This window comes from Sapajus apella, unplaced genomic scaffold, assembly GCF_009761245.1.
Source record: "Sapajus apella isolate SASKATOON/1434 unplaced genomic scaffold, GSC_monkey_1.0 scaffold56, whole genome shotgun sequence".
Lineage (NCBI taxonomy): Eukaryota > Metazoa > Chordata > Mammalia > Primates > Cebidae > Sapajus > Sapajus apella.
The window spans coordinates 15,015,778-15,036,398 of NW_022436996.1; the positions used below are offsets into that span (position 1 = coordinate 15,015,778).

A 20,621-nucleotide genomic window follows, 5' to 3' on the forward strand; every position below is an offset into this window, starting at 1 on the left:
GCACCTTAGGAAATAACTAAAGGGCAGAAAGGATCTCTTGAGGGCAATGGGAATGTTTTAAGATGATTTTGAGATGCCTGTAAAACTCAATATATTTACTATAAATCATTAAACTGTACCTTACAGAGGGTGAATTTCATGGCATGTAAAGTATACTTAAATCTATTAAACTGAGCAATAGCTGCTTTTTTTTTTAAAAAAAAATAAAGCAAGACCAGGTTTGCTCATATATAAGTAATATCTATTAACATAAACATGTCACTTATTTATTTACACTGAACCCCGCAATTCACCTGGCATCTTTCTGGGAAGCATTCTTCATTATCTGTTCCAGTGTCAAAGCTAGATCTTCCTTTCATCAGAGAATAGGAAGGATTTCACTGGATCAGCTTCCAGCATCGCATTCAAAAATACTCAGCAGGGGTGACATTCATCTCCTCTCAAAGACTTTGGTTTGTTTTGTTTCTGTCTGATTTACACCCTGTGACCATTCTTAAATAAAATGCTCCAGGAAAACCATGCACCAAAAAGACATATATACTGGAAAATAAGGAGGATGGTGATGAAGAGAGCCTCCCACAACACTATTTGGAGGACAGGAACAATCTGAAGCAGATTAAGACTTTTTCTGTCAACATAGTCATTAATGAGAGGCTGGAGTAGAAGTCTGCCCTGTAGACAAGAAGTGCAGACTTCGTAAATACAGTGACAGCAGGTACAGGGTCTCAGATGGGTAAGAGAACATGGTCTATAGAAAATGGTCAGAAGTTCAGTACTCCCAGGATGAAAAACAGCCAGGTTAAGGTGTTCAAGGTAAGCTAATTTCCGGAGTCCAGATCACAAAATACCATTAAGCCAGGTGAAGGAATTTAAATTTTATCTTGAATATGGAGGAGAAACATGGAGAAATTGTGAGGGGATCCAGTAGTGTAATCACATTTGTCTACAGTTATCCCTCAGTATCTTGGGGAATTGGTTCCAGGACCTTCCAAGGGTAACGAAATCCACAAATGCCCAAGTCCCTGCTGAAAAATGGTATATAGTATTTGCATGTAATCTATGCATATACTTTAAGTCACCTGTAAATAATTAATAGTACCAAATATAATAAATGCTATGTAAATAGTTGTCATACCGTATTTGTTAGAATAATGACAAGGAAGAAGTCTGTATGTGTTCAGTATAGACATAATTTTTGAAAAAAACGTTTTTGATCTGTGGCTGGTTGAATACAGGGATGTGGAACTCATGAATACAGAGGGCCAACCTATGATGCATACCACTTTTAGAAGAAAGGCCAGAAGGGTAAGGCATAAGGCTAAGAGTTCAGTAAGGAAGGGTTTTTAATCCTTTAGGTGTTTGCTAAGGACATCTGACTACTGGAGATGAGCCTCCCAAGACAATGGTGTCTCCAAAAGAGGACATGGTATTGGGAGGATGATGAACTCTGTTGGGAACAAGTTGAGTTGAGTAGCCTACGAAATACAGAGGTAGAAATATCTAGTAGGCAGCTAACTTGAAACTAATGAGACATATACTTCAAGTAATAGAGTTGATGATGTTGTCTAAGATGTACGTGTAGGTTAAGAGGCAAAAAATTAAAAGTCCAGAAATAAGGACAAAATAAGGAAAATGAGAATAGAAAGCGCCCACAAAGAAGAGTGAAGAATGGCTAGTATCGTAGAATACAAATAGAAAAGAAGAATGAATAAGCAGACTTTTATAGTAAAATATGTATTATGTTCTCTAGATTATTTTCCAACATAGTAAAGCTACTTTTTAAGGAGGTAAAACCAAGACAGAGACTCTGTGACTTTACTTTTTGGTAACCTCAAAACAGAGGTTTCACATCTGAGCTCAGCACCTACCCATTCTCAGGACACCTAGGGCCCCATAGCAGTCTATGCTTTTGTGAAAAATGAATCTATTTAAGGTCCCAGGTCTGATCTCATGCGGATAGAGAACATTTCCCTGAGATTCAGCATACCTAAGACAGAAGAATCATCTATCTGTGGAATAGTCTCCCAATGGCAAGAGTAGTCTCCAAAGAGATTTAGGGCTGAATCCAGGGACATTGTTAAAGACTATTCTTTGCCAAAGTTGGAGCCTTTTCTCTTCCTTCTGCCTCATTAGATTTAGCTAAAATTACATTTATTTAGAGGGAGATTAGTGCAAATCATCATTAATCACTTATTCCAAGTGAAAACAAAAATTTATTCCAAGTTCAAAGTCATAGATTGAGGAACTGAAGTCGTCAAGTGCAGGGCTGGGGTCAGGAAAGGGCAGGGACTTGTAAGGCTGTGTATGAAGGAACTAGTTTAACATGAGGAAGGAAACATGAACCAGGGTCACCTCTAAGATGAGGACATCTTGCCTTCAGAAACCTCATCTTAAACTACAAAAACTCATGTAGATAAAGACAGCCTATGCAGAAAATCAGAGGATCCTTTTCCTGTTTCTTAGCTGACAAAGACTTTCTTCAGCCAGCCATAAGGCAACTGTCAAATATTATCACATTTATCGTGAAGGATAAAATTCATGCAAGCTCAATTGAACAGCAGAAGCTAGATGCAAGAAAGAAGTCAGCCATGGTGATTGTGGGGCTGGATCATTTCTCAACTTGGTAGAGACTGAGCCAGAGATAGCCTTTAGTCTAGACTGTTACTTCAAGCACACTGGTGGTCCCTTAATGCTGAGGAGTCTGGGAATATTTGCACGGGTTTCTGTAGTTTAAGATGAGGTTTCTGAAGGCAAGATGTCCTCATCTTGGAGGTGAGCCTTTCTGTGCAGAATGTAGGTGTCCATTAAGCACTGTGTATTCACTGCTGGCACAGAGGTACCGAGAGGTAGGTGAGGAGCTGGCAGACTCCAGGGTCAGGAGAAAATTCTCCTTCCTTATCCTGGAGACTGTTGACTCAGAGGAAAGATCTCCCTCTTCTGTGAAATTAACTCCATGGGAATAATGGATGAGCTTTAGTTCCATTCCTGGATCTTGTCGATACCAGTACATTCTGTCATGGCCCATGGTTTGAGAACATTCCAGAGTGATCTTCTTTCCTGTCCCTATAACACAGTGTCTTGGGGTCTAGTAGATGTCAGCTTCCATGAGGCCTATGGGAAGAGACAAAAATTGGCAACAGAGTTCACGATGAACTTAGATGCTGAGCCAGGCACAAACCCAATAAAGAAGAAGTGTTCTTTCTTGATTTTGGAATGAACTGTGTCTATGACTTACCTGCCCCCAGAAAATAAAATGCCACATGGCAGAGAAGCCCAATAGTCACGGCACAGTCAGAACTAGAGAGGACTTCTCGAGTGGTGGAGAAGCAGGATGGGCTCTTGAAGAAGTCATCGTGTGGGTATGACACAGCCCCTGCCAGCTTCCTGAGTCCCACAGCCATCCTGTTGAAACAGTTTCATCTATATCCTTTTAACCCATCAAATGCCTAATATTTTTGTTCACTTCCCTCATCCAAAGTGGGCTCAGTGCTTTGCTTATCTTAACTCAAGTTTTAATATTCTTACAAAACATTCCACTGCAAGTGTTATTTATAAGCTATGAACATAAAAACTACATAGCTTTGTATGCCTATAATAGCAGGATTTTACCTAATTAAAAAGGTTGGGAAAGGAAGTGGCATTTGAGTTGAGTTCTGAAGGATGAAGAGGAATGAACTTTGCAAACCTGAGAAGAACATGCAGAAGAGGGAACCAGTGAATAGCATGCCTTGATCAGACAAGGAGCAGGAGAGCTTGTGAGCATTAAACGGGGTAACCTATGTGTATAAACGCATGTAAAAGGCTGGGAGAAGTAACGGGAATTCATTCAGTCCTCAGAAAATATGGTGTTATTATTGTGTGATAATAGCTTTCTCAGTCTCATTTTTCACTGACTTGGTGTTCAGGCTTTATCAGCTTGATCACCTTAGCCTTTGCCTGGGATGATTTTAGTCCACCTTCCTTTTAATTGCACTATCAATCACGACAGAACAGAAAATACAATACAGTACAAGCTTTGGTAATATTGCAATATTGCTAAAAATTGTTTGGGTGCTGCGGCAGTAAACAATGTCTAAACCAAGTGTCATTCTCCCCCCTCCCTTTCCCTCATTTCCTCTTCACAGAAAAGTCTTTGGTTTTGGTTGTGAGACACAAAGATTAATTCCAGAATGTCTCCAGCTTTGTCCACTTCCTTAATGTAGTTCATTAAGATCCATAGTCAGTATTCACTGAAATTTTTGTTCACACCATGCTGACATGGGGTTTGGGTTTTTACAATTATATCTCTACTAATTTGAGAACCATGTCTTCAGTCTGTATGTATTTTATGTGTAACACATGTAGGCCCTTGTTTATTCTTCCTCTGCCATGTGTCACAAAGAAATATAACAGTTTTGACTCACCAAACCCTGAAACACTCTAGTCCTGTCAGAAGCTTCTTTAAGACAAAAGTAACTATTAAAATCATTAATGAGATTTGACCTTAGCCTTTGCTATGAAATCTGGTCTTAATAATAAGTGCTGAGAACAGAAAAAATAAATGGAATTTTACTGCCCCCTGCTGAAAAAAAGGTGTTAGAGGGTTGGGGAGATTCTGACAAATGTTAAAGAAACAGGAAAGAGGGCGGGTCCCAGTTGTTCTCAGTGTGAAATGACTTAAGGATGAGTGATGAGTTGATGAAAGTCTTCAACAGTGACTGGATGTAAAATCTATATATACCTCATAGTAGAAGCAACTAAAGGAAGGAAAGAAGAGAAGTGCTCAATCTGGGCTTGAAAGTAGATATAAGAGAGGCTCAGGTCCTAGTCAGATGAAGGGGTATTCGAAGGCAGAGGTAACTAACTACTCCTTGTTGCCCAGTGCAGGAATAACTCATGCATAGCTTGCCTTTTGTGAATGAAAACACTTTTCCCAAAGACTACCTTTCTAGTTTAGATAGGGAAGTCTCTGGAGAAGCTGCTGAGAATTTCTAAGTGTGAATAATTACAGAGACAGAAATTATTGCATGTAATTCTTGTATATATCTCTATATATCTTTGTTCTAGTAAAACACTCTCTCTCAATGGAGGCTCCTTGATTCTCAGAAGTTTGTAGCCCTTCCAGTGTCCATGAAGTTTGCATAGGAAAGAGATGCCAAGAAAGACAAGAGACAAAATGCAGTCTTAATATTCAGCCAGGCGGGAAAGATCTGGAACCAGAATATGGCAATGCTAAATTAAGACTTCATATTATGGCAGAGGACTCATCTGTCTTCAGATGAGCCAGAAGGGAGAAAGGCAGGTCCTGGTTTCCCAAATAATGATAGACATTTCCTAGCTCAGGGGTCTGGGGCCCCATGGAAGTAGTATTACCTCTGAGGTTTCATTTCCCATGCCAAGAATAGTCTGTAACATCATGGTTTCTGTTTTTACAGACTAGAGTTTGATTCCAGAGAATCACAGGCACTGACTATAGTGCATGTGTGTTGAGCTTTTATGCAGTGTCTTATGTCTGAATCCCACACCAAGGACTTTTTATGAGCTTCAGCGCCATGTTCTTAACACAGTGGTTCTTTGGTTTTCTTGGGGCATTAGTTTAAATCCACTGATGCTTAAATCTCTTATATAAAATGGCATAGTATTTGCATATAACCTGTGCACATCCTCCTGTATGTTTTAAATCAACTCTAGATTACGTATAATAGCTAATACAATGTAAATGCCACGCAAATAGTTGGCATACTGCACTGTTTTAAATTTTGAATTTTTATTGTTGTGTTTTTATTTTGTAATTTTAAAAACACATTTTTTTTCATCTGAGGTTGACTAAATCTGCAAACAAAGACCCCATTGATACAGAGTGCCAACTGCATACTCTACCAGCATTTGGAATTTCCAAAGGCCCTCAAATACAGCATACGTAATTCATCCTCTTTCTTCTTTCTAACTCTGCTTCTTTGCCTCTAATACCAAAACTAAGACTCTGGGCATAAAAAACTTATTAAATATTTTAATTAGAATATATTATAGACTCACCTCAATATATGAGTATATAAATTTGTGTTAACAATTAAAACAGGACAAATCTTTCACACAAATGCATATATACATCTTCCTTTACATGTCCTCTTTCTCAAAACTCAGATTCCATTAAAAAAAAACAGCTTTGATTTCCCCCTGAAGATTCTCCCACATCTGTTTGGGATTATGTCACTTCACACTAGTTCTCAATTAATCGTGTATTGCCATCAGATATTAATATTGGATAATAATTATTAGATAAGTCTCTATATATTTTTGTCCAGTAAAAACCCCTCTCTCATTTTCCAGCCTTCTCTTAACCAAACATATTTTCTTTGTTTTAAAGGGACTTGTAGATGAGAGGTGTGAAGGACTTAAACACACATGTACTGGAAGCCAGAAAATATGTTACTTGGAAGAAAATCCTGAAGAACTACTTAAACATATATTTAAATCTACTTCTCTATGTTCTTCTTTTACTTCTTCTCTTCCTCCTTCTTTCTCTTTCTTCCTTCTTTTGTTCTTTCACTAAGCTAGACATTGTACTCAGTGCTAGGGAAATAAAATTGGAGAGGCACTACTCTTAACTAAAGGATATATAGCCTTGTAGAGCCAGTGTAAAAAGAAAACCAGCACAAGACGAGGATACCCTCTTTCACCACTCTATTCAACACAGTATTGGGAGTCCTGGTCAGAGCGATCAGACAGGAGGATGAAACAGACATCCAAACAGGAAGAGAGAGTCAAACTATCCCTATTTGCAGATGACATGATTCTATATCTAGAAAACCCCATAGTCTTTGTCCAAAAAGCTGCTTGATCTGATAAACAACTTTAGCAGTTTTAGAATACCAAATCAACATTAAAAACCAGTAGCATTCCTATACACTAACAACATACAAGCTGAGAGCCAAATCAAGAATGCAATTCCATTCATAATTGCCACACACAACAAATAAAATACCTAGGAATACAGCTAACCAGAGAAGTGAAAGATCTCTACAACAAGAATGACAGAACACTGCTAAAAGAAATTAGAGATGACACAAACAAATGAAAAACGTTCTAGGCACATGGATAGGAAGAATCAATATCATTAAAATGGCCAAACTGTCCAAAGCAGTGTAGAGCCCATGGTATTAAGTTGGTGCAAAAGTAATTTTGGTTTTGGTGAATTTTAAATTATTATAACTAGGCTCAAGCACATCATTATCAAAATTGGAACCATTTAATCAAAATAGGAACCATTACAATCAACACATTTTTGCCAATGAGATATAAGTTTATTCCTGTAGCATAAACATCTATGCTTTGGAATTCAATGATTTCTTGGAAAGCATTTTCTGCATCCTGCTGTCTGTGGAAGTGTTTTGTGTTTTCTCTGCAAAAAGTTGACAAGATACTTGAAGAAGTGGTAGTTGGTTGGTGAGAGGTCAGGTGAATATGGTGGATGAAGTAAAACTTTGTAGCCCAATTTATGCAACTTTTGAAGCATAGGTTGTGCGACCAATCAAGTGTTGCTGTGGACAAGAATTGGGCCCCTTCTGTTGACCAATGCTGGCTGCAGCATTGCAGTTTTTGGTGCATCTCATTGATTTGCTGAGGATACTTCTCAGATGTAATGTTTTTGCCAGGATTCAGAAAGCTGTGGTGAATCAGATTGTCAGCAGACCATCAAACAGTGAACATGACCTTTTTTTTTTTTTCTGGTGCAAGTTTGGCTTTGGGAAGTGCTTCAGAGCTTCTCGGTCTAGCCATTGAGCTGGTTGTTGGCAGTTGTCATATAAAATCCACTTTTCATTGCATATCGCAATCCGATCAAGAAACGGTTCATCGTTGCACAGAATAAGAGATGACACTTCAAAATGATTAAAAAAATTTTTCGCTCAGTCCAGGAGGTACCCACTTATCAAGATTTTTCACCTTTCCAGTTTGCTTCAAATGCTGAACAACTATAGAATGGTCAACACTGAGTTCTTTGACAACTTCTCACATAATTATAAGAGGATCAGCTTCGATGTTGCTCTCAACTGGTGACTGTCAACTTCTGATGGCCCGCCACGATGCTCCTCACCTTCAAGGCTGTCGTCTCCTTTGTAAAACTTCTTGAACCAACACTGCACTGTATGTTCATTAGAAGTTCCTAGGCCAAATGTGTTGCTCATGTTGTGAGTTGTCTCTGCCACTTTACAACCCATTTTGAACTTGAATAAGAAAATCACTTGAATTTGCTTTTGTGTAACATGTGCATAGTCTAAAATATATACAAAATAAGTAGGAATAAATAAGTCATTAGCAAAAAAAAACGGTTAGAAACGTGCATTAAAATGATACATAACATAACCACATTTACTTTAGAATGTATTTCAATATAAAAAAATGGCAAATTTCAACAATGCAAAAACCACAAATACATTTGCACCAACCTAATATTCCTATCAAACTACTAATGATGTTCTTCACAGAATTAGAAAAAACAATATTTCTAAATTCATATGGAACCAAAAAAGAGCCTGAATAGCCAAGGCAATCCTAAAAAGAACAAAGCTAAAGGCATCATGTTACCCAACTTTAACTTATATTACAAGGCTACAGTAACTAAAACAGCATGGTACTGTACAAAAACAGACCTAGACCAGTGGAATAGAATAGAGACCCAAGAAATAATGCTACACTTCTACAGTCGTCTGATCTTTGACAAAGCTGACAAGAACAGGCAATGAGGAAAGAACTCCTTATTCAACAAATGGTGCTGGGGATAACTGGCTAGCCATATGCAGAAAATTAAAACTGGACGCCTTCCTTATTCCATAAACAAAAATCAACTGAAGATGGATTAAAGACTTAAATATAAACCTAAAGCCATAAAAACCCTGAAAGATAACCTAGGAAATATACCATTCTAGTCATATGATTTGGCAAAGATTTCATGATGAAGATACTAAAAGCAATTTCAACAAAATCAAAAATTGACAAATGAGACCCAATTAAAGAGCATCTGCACAGCAAAAGAAACTATCAACAGAGTAAATAGATGATCTACAGAATGGGAGAAAATATTTGCAAACTATGCATCCATCAAAGATCTAATATCTAGAATCTATAAGGAACTTAAACTTACAAGCAAAAAACAACCCCATTAAAAAGTGGACAAAAGACATGAACAGACACTTTTCAGAAAAAGGTATATATGTGATCAATAAGCATATGAAAAAATGTTCAACATCATTAATCATTAGAGAAATGCAAATCTAAACTACAATTAGATACCATCTCATACCAGTCAGAATGGTTATTGTCAAAAAGTCAAAAAATAACAGATGCTGATGAGGTTGCTGAGAAAGGGGCTTGCTTATATGCTGCTGGTGAGAATGCAAATTAATTCAGCCATCATGGAAAGCATTATGGTGATTCCTCAAAGAACTTAAAACAGAACTACCATATGATTCATCAATTCCATTACTGTGCATATACTCAAAGGAATAGAAATCATGCTTTTATAAAAATACATGCACACAGCTAATCATTGCAGCACTATTCACAATAGCAAAGACATGGAATCAACCTAAAAGGCCATCAGAAGTAAACTGAATAAAGAAAATATAGTACATATACATCATGGAATACTATGCAGCCATAAAAAGAATGAGATCATGTCTTTTACAGCAACATGGATGGAGTTGGAGGCCTAACCAAACTAATGCAGGAACAGAAAACCAAATACCACATGTTCTCACTTATAAGCGGGAGCTGTAAATGAGAACACATGGACACAAAGAAGCTAACAATAGATTCTGGGGCCTACTTGAGAGAAGCAGGTGGGAGGAGGGAGAAGATAGAAAAAATACCTCTTGAGTCCTATGTTTATTGCCTGCTTGATGAAATAATCTGTATACTGAACCGCCATATCACCCAGTTTACCTATATAACAAACCTGTACATGTACCCACAGACCTAAAGTAAAAGTTAAGAAAAAAGAAATGTAAAAGAACATAACAACTATGGTAATTTTGAAATGCATAAACTATCACACGCAAGAGAAAAACTGAGTCTTTGTCTATAGAAGTCAGAAAAACTGTTTTAGATAAACTCATCTCTGATCTGAGAATTAAAGGATATGTGAGAATTTGCCAGGCACTCAAGATTTATTTCAAACAATAGATGTTAGTGAGGTTCCAGAGGAAAGGGAACACTTATACACTGTTGGTGGAAATGAGAAATAGTTCAGCCAGTATATAAAACAGTTTGGAGATTTCTCAAAGAACTTAAAATGAAACTACCATTTGACCCAGCAGTGGTACCCATTAATTATGTACTCATTATGTTCATTGTAGCACCATTCACAACAGCAAGGACATGGAATCAACCCAATTCATAATATAATTATGTACTCATTAATTATATACCCATTATGTTCATTGCAGCACTATTCACAATAGCAAGGACATGGAATCAACCTAAGTGCCCATCAACAGGGGATTGGATAAAGAAAATGTGGTACATATACACTGTGGAGTACCATGCAGCCATAAAAAGCAAAATCATTCCCTTTACAGCAACATGGATGAAGCTGGAGGACATTATCTTAAGCAAATTAATGAAGGAACAGAAAACCAAACACTATATGTTCTTACTTTTAAATGGAAGCTAAACATTCAATACACATGATTGTAAAGATAGAAACCATAGACACTGGGGCTTACTAGATGGGTAAAGGAGGGAGCAGGGCATGGGCTGAACTACCACCTGTTGGATACTATGCTTACGGCCTGAGTGATGGGATCATTGGGACCTGAAGTCTCAGCATCACACAATTTACCCATATAACAAACCTCCACAACATGTACCCTTTAATCTGCAATAAAAGTTGAAATTTTAAAAACTATTTTTGACAAAAAGGGAATAAAGAAGTTCATTTCAGATGAAGAAAGAGCTTTTGCAAAGGTATACCTGAGCAGTTCAGCCTGGTGTATTCAGGGGATTATAAACAGTTCAGTTGGGCTACAGTCTAAAGTGCTGGAGTGAATTTGGCAGATTTGGCCAGATGTTTAGTTGGAGAACCATTTCTGAAGGGCTTTGCGTGTTGCGTGAAGAATGTCGTACATGGTCACGCTGGTGGCAATGTGAGAAATAGGATAAGGGAAAGGGAAAAGAAGCTAGTAAGCCATGGAAAGGGCATTGCATTTATTTCTAGGCCATGGATGATGAGGGTCTGCACCGAGGTAGAAGCAATGAGGAGGGAGAGGGGTAGCTGAATCAGATAAATATGTGTGTATTAGGAATTGTGATGCTGATGGCTTTAGGTGAATGACCTTGCTCTAAAGAGACACCCCTTCCCCAACAAATTCATGACTCCTTCTTGGAGCAACCAACATATAGTGACTTGGTTACAAGGAAAGTGGGAATAAGACCTGTGACCTCACCTTGGGATGGCGCTAAAGGACCATCCAGTTGCAGAGCTCCCTCTGGGGTGAGTGAGGGACTTTGTTGAGGGTGCAGCACAGCCCAACTTCTCCCTCTGCCCCATTTCCCTCTGCTCCTGTGCAAGGGCAGTTTCCAGAAACCTTTTCACACACGAATTTCCCCCTCAAAATCTGCTTGTGAAGAACACAAACTATGACAAACAGATATAGAAGTAATAGATTTGGAAACTGATTTAATAAGAGGCATAGCAAAAAGGAGGAACCTAGAATGGTTGTTCCAGTCACTGAGATAGAGACACAGGGTGCGGCCAAAGTGGGCAAGTGTGAGGATGAAGAGACAATAATTCAGGAATAAACTGAGTTTGACTTGCCTGTGGAGCATTCTGCTGGGAGTGTCCAGTAGACAGTTGAATTTTCCAGGCAGGAACTTACAAAAGAAGTTGTCATGATAATGAATGGGAAGGTTGTGGGAAAATATGTATATTGAGGAAAAAGGGAGGCAGAAGGGAAAATCCTGGGAAAATACATCAGAAATGCCCAGAAGGCAATTAACTGGGACAGTTAATAGCTTGTGATGGAAGAATTATTATTGCCGATAAGACTTGATGAGGTGTGCATAGAAAGCAGGAAACAAAACTCTGGAGAAACCTGTTTTTTTTTAAATGGAAAGCAGATGAGACAGAATCCCTAAGACTGACATTCTTCTCACATGAGAATGGGTAGGAAGGGAAACAAGTTGGATTTTTTATTTCTGAACAGTCACTAAGTCCTGTGGATTCTTTTGCTGAAATAATTGTGGTTTCTGGGACAAGAAGGCAATTCACATGAGGAAGACATCAACTTGATTCTCAGGAAGACTTTTACATCAAGCTCTGGCAGTCTTTGATCAATTATTTTTGTGCCTGGGCCTCACTGGCTCCTAAAAGAAACCCCACTGTGGGGGAACCCGGGGCTTATTCCAGTGCCTGGAAAGAAAAGGGGCATCTCCAAGTTCCTAGCTTTGGCCTCATGCTGGGGACAGGGAATTTTGTTTTTTGAAATTCAGTATATCCAGGTAATAAAGCAAGTCTATCTGCATCTGCAGGTTAAAATGAATCTCAGCAGAGATCAAAGTGTGGGGTAGTAGATGAAAAATTGCTCTTGTAAATTACAGCCTCTGGTACTTGAACTTCAACTTCTGAGTCAGATTTAACGATAATTAAATTTACTTACAGTGAAGTTCTAGAAAACAAGCCAGCTATTTTGTTTTTAATAGGAAGGCAACCAAATATAGAGCTAAGTGGTGAAGCTGAACTGGAAAGAACTGGGGCAGAGAAAGGTTAGACAGGATAAAGGAGCTGTCAGTGGGAACAGAACAAAGTGTGGGATGTTGCAAAGTGGGTGGACATAATGGCAAAGGGATCGTAAAAATGACACTGGATGGAGCTCATAAGAAATGCTCTTGTTGAAAATCATGAGCTTCTGTCAAATGCTCAAGTTCATTCTCCTGAAAGGTCACTATTAGGCTAGCTCACTAGGCAAAATAAATAGACAGGGCAGATTGATGCAGTGTAGCGTGTGGTTTCATAGTCACTAAAGGTCACGTGGCTCAAGAACATTGATCGAAAGTGGTCCTTAGCTCAGACCGAGACTCACGCTGCCTAAGCCCACTGAAAGCTCTAAACACCCCACATCCCACAACCCACATCCAGGTGCCCTTCAGAGCAAATGACTCTCCCGTGTGTCTGTCTTTCTGTGTAGAGAGCAGGTGGCCAAGAAGCACTGTGCTAATAACTGGTGGCACAGAAGTAAAGAGCTGTGTGTTTGGGCATGGCAGACTCTAGGGACAGGGAGAATTTAGACTGTTCCTGTCGAGAGACACTGTATTCATCAGAGATCTCTCCTTTGTTTATATCTTCAACATCAAGGGAGTAGTAGATCAACTGTAGTCCCTGTCCTGGGTCTTGTCGATACCAGTACATTCGGTTATCGCCCCTAGTCTGAGAACATTCCAGCATAATCTTCTTTCCTGTCTTTGCGATCCTATTCCTTGGGGTCTGGGTAACACCAGCATCCATGGACCCTGTGGGGAAATAAGACAGAAACTGAAGACAGAGCCTGGTAAGTGTCCTCTTGCTGCTATCTCTAGGGAGAGACTTAATCCAGAACCTGGAAAATTTCAGGCAGTGATTTCCCCACCTGCTTCCCAAACTCACCTGTTCCCAGGAGACAAAAGGCCACACAGAAGAGGAGCAGGGAGGCCATGGCAGGGAGAGGCAGGATGGAGGTGTTTCCCGCTCTGGATGTTGATGGAAGCAGGGCAGGAAATAGAAAACTGGGAGGATTCAGGAAGTGATGTCATTGTCCCTCCCAAGGTACTGGCCTTAAAGAAAGATGCAACTTTGTCTTATGTCTTGTATGTTCTCAGCAGATGCTGAAATTCTTCTACTTGCTTCTCTTCTCTTTCTGGTGCTTTACTGACAACCACAAGAGAGTTGTCTCTCCCCTTCTCAGGGCATACCTATTTCAGTTGTTCAAGGAGAGATCATCCTCCTGACAAAACATACTGGAGAAAATTCAAAACCGGAGTCGCTTGAATGATAGGACATTATAACGTGTCTCCTTTTTTTCTGCATTTAATCATTTATTCCAATTCAGTTCTTGGTAAACTATGTAATTTGAATACATTCTCTGTAAATTTTGAGACTTTTTTATTTGTTTTAAGGAGGACAGGATTTCTAAATTTGTTTCAAATTGCTCCAATTTTTTAGTGGCTCCTGCTTTTCTGGTCAATGTTTTCTGAACTCAGAGCTTTATTGAAAATATTGGTTTCTTGTAGAAAGGTGTCAGTATAATGTGGGTATATGCTTCAAAGAAGTACTCAACACCTTCATTCCTATTTTGAATTAGCTGAAAATACAGTGGTTCATTAAAGAATGGATTTTATCCCAACATATATTATTCTTGACTTTAGGAGGAAAGAGTTTAATATTTAATGCAGCAGATTGAAAGTATAGAACAGTTATAGTGATAGCGTGAAACCGTGTCTGATGTAATAAACAACTGGCTCTTTGCTGCTTCAGATCTGCGCTTGTCCTGCTGAAGCAGGAGAGTTCCCTGATGCCCCCTTGAAGGACTTGAGCTCATAAGAAATGCTCTTATTGAAAATCATGAGCTACTGTCAAATGCTCAAGTACATTCTCTTGAAAGATCACTATTGGGCTAGCTCACTAGGAAAAATAAATAGGCAGGGTAGATTGATTTAGTGTAGCCTGTTGATTTGTAGTCATCACATGGCTTGAGAACATTGATACAAATTGGTCCTTAGCTCAGACCGAGTCTCACACTGCCTAAACCCACTGAAAACTCTAAACACCCCACATCCCACAACCCACATCCAGGTGCCCTTTGGAGCAAACAAGTCACCCATGTGTCTGTCTTTCTGTGTAGAGAGCAGGTGGCCAAGAAGCACTGTGCTAATAACTGGTGGCACAGAAGTAAAGAGCTGTGTGTTTGGGCATGGCAGACTCTAGGGACAGGGGGAATTTAGACTGTTCCTGTCGAGAGACACTGTATTCATCAGAGATCTCTCCTTTGTTTATATCTTCAATACCAAGGGAGTAGTAGATCAACCGTAGCCCCTGTCCTGGGTCTTGTCGATACCAGTACATTTCATTATCATTCCTAGTCTGAGAACATTCCAGCATAATCTTCTTTCCTGTCTTTGCGATCCTATTCCTTGGGGTCTGGGTAACACCAGCATCCATGGACCCTGTGGGGAAATAAGACAGAAACTGAAGACAGAGCCTGGTAAGTGTCCTCTTGCTGCTATCTCTAGGGAGAGGCTTAATCCAGAACCTGGAAAATTTAAGGCAGTGATTTCCCCTTCTGCTTTCCAAACTCACCTGTTCCCAGGAGACAAAAGGCCACACAGAAGAGGAGCAGGAAGGCCATGGCAGGGAGAGGCAGGATGGAGGTGTTTCCAGCTCTGGATGTTGATGGAAGCAGGGCAGGAAATAGAAAACTGGGAGGATTCAGGAAGTGATGTCATTGTCCCTCCCAAGGTACTGGCCTTAAAGAAAGATGCAACTTTGTCTTATGTCTTGTATGTTCTCAGCAGATGCTGAAACTCTTCTACTTGCTTCTCTTCTCTTTCTGGTGCTTTACTGACAACCAACAGAGAGTTGTTCGTCTCCCCTTCTCAGGGCATACCTATTTCAGTTGTTCAAGGAGAGATCATCCTCCTGACAAAAACATACTGGAGAAAATTCAAAACCAAATTGAATTTCGAATGAAGAGAGTGTAGTCTCATTTGAATGATAGGATGTTATAGTTCTTCTCCTTTTTTCTGCATTTAATCATTTATTCTAACTAAGTTCTTGGTAAACTGTACAGTTTGAATACATTCTCTGTAAAGTTTGAGACTTTTTTGTTTGTTTTAAGGAGGACAGAATTCCTAACTTTGTTTCAAATTGCTCAAATTTTTTAGTGACTCCTGCTTTTCTGGTCAATGTGTTCTGGGCACAGAGCTTTTTAAAAATACTAATTTGTTGTAGAAAGGTGTTAGTATGGGGGTATGTGTTTCAAAGAAGTACTCAACACCTTCATTCCTTTTTGAATTAGCTGAAAATACAATGGTTCATTAAAAAATTGATTTTATCCTAACGTATATTATTCCTGACTTTAGGAGGAAAGAGCTTAATATTTAATGCAGCAGATTGCAAGTACAGAACAGTTATAGTGATAGCGTGAAAACTTTTCTGATGTAATAAGCAACTGGCTCTTTGCTGCTTCAGATCTGCACTTGTCCTGGGGAAGCAGGAGAGTTCCCTGACCGCCCTCGAAGTGACACAGGAGTGTCACTCACTTCTTTGATTGTTGCAGCTGCTCAAACTCTTGAGGGGAGAGGGAGCACGCAGATGGACAGGTGCAGGAGCCCAAGTGGGCTGATAGCCCTGCCATCTGTGCATGGCTCACGTGTTAACTAGCTCAGTGGACCCTCTGCTTTTTCGCAAGGGCGGTGGGCCACTGTGACAGCTTTCTGTATCCTGAGCTCTTGGTCAGCATCCTGGAAGAATTGGGTCACACACGGTCTTGAAGGATGAGTGTGAGGTTTTACTGAGTGTGGAACTGGCTCTCAGGGGAATGGATGGGGAGCTGGAAGGGGGGATAGAGTGAGAAGATGATCTTCCCCTTGGAGTCTGGCCATCCAGGGGCTAAACTCTTCTCTTACCACCCCCAGCTGAACTCCTCTCGGGGTTCAGACATTCCTTCACTTCTCTTTCTTTCTGCCACGTCATTCCACCTTCTGTCTGCTTGTCTCTTCGTCTCCTCTCCTGCTCATCTGCCTCTGAAGCCTGGGGTTCGGGGTTTATATGGGTACAGGAAAGGGAGCATCGCAGGCCAAAAGACAAATTTTGGAACATGAAAACAGGAATGCCTGTCCCACTTACAGCTACGGGTCTCCAGGCTTCAGGGTGGGGCCTTTGCCAGGAGGCCACCCTCTTCTACCCAATATTTCTGTCTCCTGCCCGTATCACTCGCCCTCCCTCATGCATGGGTATACCATGGCATCCTACTCTAATCATTACTGCTGCATGCCAAATTGGTAAAGTCTTATTTTTAGCTATTTTTACTTTTAATTCTAAAAATTTCAAACATTTACAAAAAAGGCTTAGAAAATAATGAGCCTTTGTGTCCCCACTGAGGCATCATTGGTAATTACCAACTCCTCATGGCCTCTCCTGTTCATCTACCACCTCCTTCACCGCTTCTCCCTCTCCTGTTATTTTGAATAGTTGTTGCTTTATTTAGGAGTACCCAAGTACATTTTACAGCCATTGCCTACACTCCAGATGACATATTCCAGTGTCCTCTCCCTTCTTTTCTTTCTTGTTAGAGTTCTCCATTAGCAATATGAATGAAAATGTGGATTTGTTCCCGTAAATTGCTTATCCAGGGGTCTCATGAATATAAACAAGATAATGATCATAAGAACTTTTATTTTGGGTTCATCTTCAATGTAAAAAAACAAACAAACAAACAAAAAACATTGCCCTTATTTGCAATTCTGAAAGTAAACGTGCTGTTTTGCTGCCCCCTGCTATGGGCAGTAATTTGAGTGGAATCAATATTTGGGAGCTGAATATAAACTATTATTGGTGATCACATTGGTTGAGAGAGGACTCATATCCAGTGGCTGAGAGGACCAATTTTTGCGGGATTTCTAACAGAAGTCTGTAGGTACCCAGAAAGTAAAGGAGAAGCAGAAATCATTCTGGGAGCAGAATCTATGCCCAAGGAGGAGTGAGTGAGTGCTATCAGAGGAATGATTGGAAGAGACACACAACTGGGCCGGAATGAAATTGAAAAAGGCATTCCAATTTCTGGACAAATGAGAGGGTTCTTCAAGGCACAGGCCAATAAATATTCTCTACTCCGGGCTGGCTCACATACCTCTCAAATTGTATTTATAATCCACTTTCACTCTGACGTGTCCTCTATCACAGGCAGAACACAGGCCTCTCGGTCTTACCCACATACCATGTCCATCTGTGTGCTGTGCATGTGTACGTGGTTCTAAGGATTGTTGCACCCCTCATTCCATGTGTTAGTTATTGATCTGTATAACACACATCCTCTGGCACAAAGGCTGTCAAAGGAGAAATAATTTTATTTCTTTACTATTGCTTAGAGATGTTGGTGTCCTAAGAGAATTTTTGCCTACTCTCAACTCACAAAGATGTTTTTCTATATTTTCTTCTACAATGTTTGTAGTTTCAGCTTTTGTAATTATATCTATGAGACATCTCCATTTAATTTTCATTTATGGTGGTAGGTGATAGTAAAGGTTCATTTTTTTTCCCCATAGATTATCCAGTTTTTCCAATATACTTGTTGAGAATTACCATCTTAATGCATTGAAACTTCCAATCCATAAACATGATATATCTCTCCATTTAAAAATGTTTTCTTTAGTTTCCCTTCATGAAGTTTTGTAGTTTTTAATTGAAAATTCATTGCTACATTTGTTCTTATGTAATTTATTATTGGTACTACTGTAAATAGTATAATTTTCTGAAGTTTGTGTTTCAATTGTTTGCAACTAGTAAAAAAATTTTTATTTTTAAAATACTGATGTATCCTGTGATATTGGTAAATTCACTAATTATTTCTAGTTATTTTTCCTTGATTTCTTATGATTTTTTAAATGTAAACAGTCATGTAATCTGCAAATAATTGTAGTTTTACTTCTTCCTTTTCAATATTTAAAACTTTTATTTTATTTTTGTTGCCTTATCATGCTGGTTAAGATCTCCAATATAATATTGAATAAAAAGAGTGAGAAGCTTAGCACAATGATCTCGTAAGCTCAAGAACTCAAGTCCTGCCTGGGCAATATAGTGAGACCTCATCTACAATTAAAATAAGGTTGAAAGTAATGAGAAAACTTAATGGCTTGTGTCTTATTATAGGAGGAAAGTGCCTAACACACTATTAAATCAGTTGTTATTTGTAACTTTTTCATTTATAACTTTAATCAGGTTGAGAAAATTGTCTTACCAGTTTACTGGGAGTGTTTCTTTTGAGTAAGTATGGATTTTGTCAAAGGTTTCTCTGCATCGATTGAGATGGTCAAATGATTATTCTTCATTATTCTGCTGATATGGTAAAATATGTATATATATATATATATAATTGCATTTTAGGTTTTGGGGTACATGTGAAGAGCATGCAGGATTGTTGCATAGGTACACACATGGCAGTGTGATTTGCTGCCTTCCTCCCCTTCACCTATATCTGGCATTTCTCCCCATGCTATCTCTCCCCACCTCCCCACCCCCCATCCCTCCCCCATTTCCCCCCAACAGACCTCAGTGTGTAGTGCTCCCCTCCCTGTGTCCATGTGTTCTCATTGTTCAACATCCACCTATGAGTGAGAACATGCGGTATTTGATTTTCTGTTCTTGTGTCTGTTTGCTGAGAATGGTGATTTCCAGGTTCATCCATGTCCCTACAAAGGACACAAACTCATCATTTTTGATGGCTGCATAATATTCCATGGTGTATATGTACCACATTTTCCCTGTCCAGTCTATCATTGATGGGCATTTCGGTTTGTTCCAGGTCTTTGCTATTGTAAACAGTGCTGCAATGAATATTCGTGTGCACGTGTCCTTATAGTAGAACGATTTATAATCCTTTGGATATATACTCAGTAATGGGATTGCTGGGTCAAATGGAATTTCTATTTCTAGGTCCTTAAGGAATTGCCACACTGTCTTCCACAATGGTTGAACTAATTTACAATCCCACCAACAGTGTAAAAGTGTTCCTATTTCTCCACATCCTCTCCAGCATCTGTTGTCTCCAGATTTTTTAATGATCGCCATTCTAACTGGAGTGAGATGGTATCTCAATGTAGTTTTGATTTGCATTTCTCTAGTGACCAGTGATGATGAGCATTTTTTCATATGTTTGTTGGTCTCATGTATGTCTTCTTTTGTAAAGTGTCTGTTCATATCCTTTGCCCACTTTTGAATGGGCTTGTTTGTTTTTTTCTTGTAGATCTGTTTTCTTTGTAAATTCTGGATATCAGCCCTTTGTCAGATGGGTAGACTGCAAAATTTTTTTCCCATTCTGTTGGTTGCTGATTCACTCTAATGACTGTTTCTTTTGCTGTGCAGAAGCTGTGGAGTTTGATTAGGTCCCATTTGTCTATTTTGGCTTTTGTTGTCAATGCTTTTGGTGTTTTGGTCATGAAGTCCTTGCCTACGCCTATGTCCTGAATGGTTTTGCCTAGATTTTCTTCTAGGGTTTTTATGGTGTTAAGTCTTATGTTTAAGTCTATAATCCATCTGGAGTTAATTTTAGTATAGGGCATCAGGAAGGGGTCCAGTTTCTGCCTTCTGCACATGGCTAGCCAGTTTTCCCAACACCATTTATTAAACAGGTTTGTCTTGTTTTTTTCAGGTTTGTCAAAGATTGGATAGTTGTAGACATGTTGTGTTGCCTCCGAGGCCTCTGTTCTGTTCCATGGGTCTATATCTCTGTTTTGGTACCAGTACCATGCTGTTTTGATTACTGTAGCCTTGTAGTATAGTTTGAAGTCCAGTAGTGTGATACCTCCTGCTTTGTTCTTTTTGCTTAGAATTGACTTGGCTATGAGGGCTCTCTTTTGGTTCCATATGAAGTTTAACGTGGTTTTTTCCAGTTCTG

At 39.3% G+C, this 20,621-nt stretch overlaps 3 gene segments (V, D, J or C); all 3 read right to left on the minus strand.

Moving 5' to 3' along the window:
* Positions 1-201: 201 nt before the first annotated feature.
* On the minus strand, positions 202-3,599 carry LOC116528005. The segment is given in 2 exon segments: positions 202-3,111; positions 3,236-3,599. Coding segments are annotated over 2 exon segments (516 nt in total).
* An 8,723-nt stretch (positions 3,600-12,322) lies between these two features.
* LOC116527998 lies at positions 12,323-13,913 on the minus strand. The segment is given in 2 exon segments: positions 12,323-13,485; positions 13,619-13,913. Coding segments are annotated over 2 exon segments (345 nt in total).
* A 513-nt stretch (positions 13,914-14,426) lies between these two features.
* On the minus strand, positions 14,427-16,603 carry LOC116527999. The segment is given in 2 exon segments: positions 14,427-15,174; positions 15,308-16,603. Coding segments are annotated over 2 exon segments (345 nt in total).
* Between the last annotated feature and the right edge of the window lie 4,018 nt (positions 16,604-20,621).